Below are 6,330 nucleotides of genomic sequence, written 5' to 3' on the forward strand. Positions count from 1 at the left end.
GCCAATCAGCCCTGTAAGCTGAATGTGTAACGTCCAGCAGGCTCACTTCCGGGTCATGTGAGTTACCGGCTGGCTGCTCAGGTCAGGCTGCAGAGCACCGACTGCAATCTGGTCTCTCTGCTCTCAGGCAGGGTAAGTGGCGGCCATAGCCTGCTGTGCCCGATGTACCAGGGCGTGCTGCCAGTCACCCTCCTTTAGCTTCCTACCAGTGCCTGCTCTCTCGTTCATTGTCCATCACATTGGCTAGGGGTGTCCATTGGAAGCTCACTGCTGGATTATTATTATCATTATGGCACAGTGGTGCCCTTATATTTTGGCTGAATGTATCCTTTATGTGGCGCTGTAGGGGTTCTGCAGCGCCTGGCACGGTACATAAATAGCAACAGTATGTAGAATACAAGGTACAAATGCCAGGACAGACCCGTAAGATATGGCTACTGTATGTACATATTGCTGCATCAGCGGTCATCATACCCAAATAAGCAGCATCACCAAAATTGTAGGTAGAAGAAGAGATGGCGGTACAGGCGATATCGCCGCTATCGCTCGCCAATTAATCTTATTATATTTTTATTTATAAGGCACCACAAGTGATGCGCAGCACCGTACATATAGCATGCTGGATAAATCTATAATCGCCCAGACGATCTCTATCTAGCGCTGATCTAGTGTGTGAGCCCCTTAACTAACAAACCATATTGTCTACATGATCTGGATTGCAGAATGACTTCTCAATAATTGGTGTCTTTCCTTGTTCTCTTGCAGGTGGTTGTTCCTAGCACCATGCCAGAGCCCCTGGATCTCTCGCCCCCAGACATTCCTGAGCCAACCTTCCTAGAGACCTTACTCCGTTATGGACTTTTCTGCGGAGCAATCTTTCAGCTCATTTGCATTCTGGCTGTTATATTCCCTGGGGGCAAATCACAGGACATGGTAAAAGAGGTGACCTAGCTTCACCTGCTGAGAATTTTGTTACTTAAAAAAATTGATGATATTAATTGGGGTCTCTGCATGTACAGAAGACGTAGGACATCGCTAATGATCTGCCAGAGCACACATCGTTATCCCTTTTGAGTGCCAACGTCTCTGTGAGAGATGAGCAAAATAGGCTGTAAAAATGCCGGCATCGCTCACATTTGTTTTATAAATTCAAATAAGAAAATGTTGGGTAAAAAAAAGATATTTCCTATATAAGGTGACATTACCGGTCATTATGATGAATAACAATGTTTGCTTGGCAATTTTCACACCTATTTTAAAAAGAATAATTGGCACTCTAAGGGTTAATGATAGAGTGCATATACAGTAGACGATATGCACAATAATGTCTAGTGTTCACTCTAGGATTTTGTGCGGGCAGGGCGCCGCTGCATGGGGGCAGAGCAAGGGGGGCGGACCGGGCCCGCCGACCCTCACAGTTGTGGGCGGTCCCGGGCTGCTGACATCACAAAAGGGGCGTGCCTGGGCCACAATGTCATGTAGAGGGGCGTGCCTGGGCTGGGACGTCATGAAAATGGGCGGGCCTGGCCGGTGCTGTCACTAAAGGGGGCCGGCCGCCGCCGTTACTAAAGGGGGCGGGCCCTGCCCCGCCGAAGTTGCTGTGCTGCCGGGGCATCGCCGTCTACGGTGGCGCTGGGCTTCCCCGTGCACACCGTCAGGCCAGGCACCAGGCTCTTTTAGCGGGGCGCTGCTAGAGGGGCAGGGTGCATTTTGCCCTTTAAAAATCGGGCAGGGCGCAGCGCCCCGCTAAAACAGCCTAGCGGGAACTCTGATGTCATTAACGATGGTTATTTTCGAGCCTGTAGCACTGACTACATACTTGTCATGCGGATCTAATAGGTTTATGTACAAATATTGTGGAAACACACTCAACCAATCGTCTGCTGATTTGTCTGGCCAGCACACCCATTTGAATATGCCTGCCCGCTTTTGACCTCATATTCGATGGTTTTTGTAGGTAGATTCATTTGGTCACCGATACACACAGGCAGGTGTACCGATATATCCACATCAGCCATATCTGCTGTACACATGATACATCGCTTGTTGGCTGTACGAGCGATCGATCGACAATCTCAAATTTGTCTGATGCTTTTACATTTTTTTTAATTCTGCTATGGGAAGTCTGATTTTTATTTAGCAATTTTTTTTTTCCTCATATGAAACAAGTCTAGTTTTAGACTGTTCCTTTATTTACAGGATTTGTTTGTTTGGTGTGTGTGTGTGTGTGTGTGTGTTTTTTAAATAATTTAAACTATTCAAATCCAGTGAATTTATAAATCCAATAATTCCATAGTAATGTTTTTATTTTTAACTAGTCAAAAGCCCATTAAAATGACGGCTTCTGCAATGCACTTTGAGCTGTGACAGTTTTTAGTTCACAAACCCTCTACCCCACGCCATGTCTCTATCTGCTCGGAATCGGTACATCTGTCAGAATGAACTTAGGTCTACAGTCATTAGGTCGACCCCACTAGGTCGACTGGCAGGAAGGTCGACCTGAGTTAAGGTCGACATGGGCCAAGGTCGACATGACTTAAGGTTGAATTTGCATAAAGGTCGACATGAGGAAGGTCGACTGGTCATAAGGTTGACATGGGTTTTTCACTGTTTTTTTATCCGAATGTCAACACCGTCGACATGGACACAGTTGGCAATGAGAATCGGACCCTCGCATCGCTCGCTATGCTTCGGGCACGGTGCCTCGCTGCGCTCGGCACACTATTTTATTCTCCCACCGCGCCCTAGTGGATGGTAGGGCATGAAATACCGCCTGTCGGCACATGTCGGCTCAAAAAAACAGTGAAAAACCCATGTCGACCTTATGACCAGTCGACCTTCCTCATGTCGACCTTTATGCAAATTCGACCTTAAGTCATGTCGACCTTGGCCCATGTCGACCTTAAGTCAGGTCGACCTTCCTGCCAGTCGACCTAGTGGGGTCGACCTAATGACTGTAGACCTAAGTTCATTCTAATAGATGACCGCTTCCCATCTGCTCCTACCTCCAATCTGTCTTCAGTTCCCTCTCTCTATATCCAGCAAGTTTGAACCAGATCTGTGTCCCTGCAAAAATTACTTAAAAAAAAAAACTTTTAGCACACAAAGGAGTAATTTAGTCCGTAGAGTGGGCTCTAGTGTTCACTGGTGGTACTTAAGGATTATTTATTTATAATATAGATCTATAGCTTTATCAATTGTCCTTTAAAATATGGTCCGCTGCACACACCTATGGTGTGTACACACTTGTACAATCTGCATGAGAGCCAGATGAGATTTTGACTATATAGTCAAAATCTCATCTGGATGTCATGCAGAAAGTCTTGGCTGCATAGACTATATAGTGCAGATCTGCACTGTATAGTCTGAATTGTATACATAGTCTGAATTGTATACATAGTCAAAATCTCATCTGGATCTCATGCAGATTGTACAAGTGTGTACACAGCACTAGGCCGCATTGTGAGGAACGTTGTCTCCCTGAGTGAGTCTGTGGTCACGCAGACTCGCCGCAGCAGTAGCGACGCTGGTGCCATGTTTATCTACTTAAATGATCGCAGCTGAAGGCTGTTACACGCCTCGGAAACGGCCATGACATGTCTGAGTCTTAGCCAACACCCCTGACACCTCCCCAAAACGGTTGCTTCCTGACGGTCACTCTGTGTGAGGAATTTTGCTGAGAGCATCATAAAGGTACTTTAGAATGTGCGCATGGTGATTTCTGTCGATTATCGCTCTTTGCTCCGCCACATAGATCCTGTACATCGGGTACTTAGATAGGGAACTGGTACACTCTGAGGTAGATGTATGAAGCAGTGATAAGGGAGAGAAGTGACCCAGAGGAGGAGTGGCCCATGGCAACCAATCGGCACTGAATTAACATCTCTAATTTACATAGTATATAATTAAACAGAGCAGCTGATTGGTTGCCATGGGCAACTTCTCCATTGCCTCCCTTCTCACTGCTTCATACATCTGTCCAGTACAGTCTTGTATGGCAATAGCTATTTATCCAGCGCACATTATGCAGTGCTTTACAGAGGATATTTAGTCCCAGCAGTCCCTGTCCCCATGGAGCTAACTATCTCCAGGGGACGATTCGATGTGTATTTCTCTCCCGGAAGATGATCTGCCCTGTCGCTATTCAATTCCATCCATCGATGGCCGATATTTCCAGAGATCATGCTAAGGGTTAGCCGTGTGAAGCTGCAGCTTCCGGGCTGATTGCCAAGTGCGATGTTACTGTCAGGTTGGGACTAGTCCTGAAGTCTTACATAACCTGGATTATTGCTTGGGGCTCCACAGGAAGGGAGTGCGCAGCGATTCGCCACACGCGCAGCCTCGGGGGTAGTTGTACGTAAATGACTGGCTCCCAGGACGTCTATGTGATTTATATTCCCACATAACAATGGGGTAATTCCTAACGTCCCTCCCGAAGGATCTAAGCAACCTACCGGTATGTTCTCTGTGTGAGAAAGCAAACCCACTCAAACACATAGAGAACATACAAACTCTGCACCAATATAGCCTTGGTCGAGGGATTTAACTGGTGGCCTCAGCGGTGTGAGTCATTGATGCTGATCACTTTACCACAAAGCCATCATGGTGAGTAAGCCTCTTTGGGGGATATGTACCAAGTTGTGGAGAGAAAATGCACTAACCAATTTGCTTCTGTCATTTTACAGGCTTAGGTGGGTATTTATCAAGGCTTGGGGCCAAAAGTGCTAAAATAGTGATAAACAAGCAGCCTATCAGCTCCTAGCTGCCTTGTTACAGGCTGGGTTTTAAAAATTACAGGTGAGAGCTGATTGGCTGTTTGTTTACCACTTTATCAATGTTTAAAGCTTTTTAAATTTGGCCCTTGGAGAGAGAAGCTGATTGGCTATTGCTTTATCTAACTAGTTTTTTAAACACAACCTAGAAAATGACAGCTGATTGGTTAGTACATTATCTCTCTTCATGCTATGATAAATACCCACCTATGTATGAAAAATGACAATTAGAGCCTGGTTGTTACTTTATCTTCCCAAGGTTTGATAAATCTCCCTGTTTGCCTGATGTGATAGTTCCTTGGTGACGGGTAGATCAGTAGGGATACGGTCATTAGGTTGACAAGCATACGGTCGACAGGCCACAAGGTTGACACAAGCATTAAGTCAACAGTCAAAAAGTCGATATGGGGTTTTTCACTGTCTTTTGAGCCGACAGGCGGTATTTCATGCCCAACCATCCACTAGGGCATGGTGGGAGAATAAAATAGTGTGCTGAGCATGGTGAGCGAACACAGTGCACGTTATCCTGTGTCCATGTCGACATTCGTGTTAAAAAAATAATAATTGAAAAACCCCATGTCGACCTAATGCCTGTCGACCAACTGATCTATACCTGGTCAGTGCCTCTGTGGGCTACTGGTGCTGCTGGGAGGTGATTGTGGGTAACATCTGTGTGGAGGTTCTGGTACCTGTTTGGTGGCTCTCCTAAACATCCATCCCTTCCCTCTACTCCCCAGGACTCAGACTCTGCCGAGGTTAAGACGACGGAGGTCCTGCGCAAGCCCAAAGTAGCTGCTGCTTCAGTCGGGAAAAAGCCAAAGAAAGAGACCAAGAAGAAGAGGTGAAAGGGAAGCCGGCACCCCAGCCTCAGTAACGAAGCCTCTCCTACACTGATGAGCAGTATAGGACCACGCAGTGCTGCTGGCTTGGTTACACCTCTAACCTGTGTATCGGACACTTGTGCTGTGATGAATAATGTTTTATACGCCATTATTGACATGAAACCCTGGGTTTGCAGCCGTTGTATTGTGCAGTGAATATTATTACTGTATTCTCGTTAGATAATGCATGGAATGGAATAGTCTGTGATGTAGCGATCGGACAAGAATAAACACTCATTTCTTCTTATTATCCGTATTCCGTCCGCACAATCACAATCTGCACTGATGTATTGTATAGCAACTTCAGTCTGTTATATTATATTATTTTCTAGCTAAATCCCATTTTGTCACCCTATACATGGCTGAAACATTGTTAGACCAACACCATTGAAATTTGTTTAAGGGATAAAGTATTTTTATTATACGGGATGAACACTCATCCTCCGTCTGATGTTCCGCGGCCTCCTTTATTCCGGACACATGAAGTGCCAGGGGGAAGTTAGGATTGTTAGGTGGGGTATTTAATCTAGGATCACAGCTGTCGATCCCTCCTGACAGCCATGATGCTGGCCCGTTTGAGGTCAGCCCGACAGCCGAACAACAGGCAGGATTCAATGTCCCGCCTGCCGATTGGCGCAAAGGGGGCGTGGCTGCGAAAACGGCAATGGATTGTCAAT

General features: G+C 46.2%; 1 protein-coding gene across 2 annotated transcripts; it reads left to right on the forward strand.

The window, feature by feature from the left end:
* Positions 1 to 5,900, forward strand: LOC146045662 (protein MANBAL-like). Of its 2 annotated transcripts, none has more exons than XM_083164657.1 (3): positions 1 to 132; positions 766 to 942; positions 5,510 to 5,900. In XM_083164657.1, the coding sequence occupies exons 2-3, from the start codon at positions 784 to 786 to the stop codon at positions 5,615 to 5,617; spliced, it is 267 nt and encodes an 88-aa protein (XP_083020783.1). In that variant the 5' UTR covers positions 1 to 132; positions 766 to 783; the 3' UTR covers positions 5,618 to 5,900. The 2 variants fall into 2 exon arrangements, with proteins under 2 accessions (XP_083020783.1, XP_083020784.1); XM_083164658.1 differs by having other exon boundaries at positions 766 to 933.
* The last annotated feature ends 430 nt before the right edge of the window (positions 5,901 to 6,330 follow it).

This window comes from Crinia signifera, chromosome 11 (assembly GCF_055691185.1).
Source record: "Crinia signifera chromosome 11, ASM5569118v1, whole genome shotgun sequence".
Lineage (NCBI taxonomy): Eukaryota > Metazoa > Chordata > Amphibia > Anura > Myobatrachidae > Crinia > Crinia signifera.

Bases quoted from the DNA above. Each gene is read 5' to 3' on its own strand.
- LOC146045662 (XM_083164657.1), top strand. From the start codon at position 784: ATGCCAGAGCCCCTGGATCTCTCGCCCCCAGACATTCCTGAGCCAACC. The intron at 943-5,509 runs GTGACCTAGCTT...TCTACTCCCCAG, and splicing joins CACAGGACATGGTAAAAGAG to GACTCAGACTCTGCCGAGGT.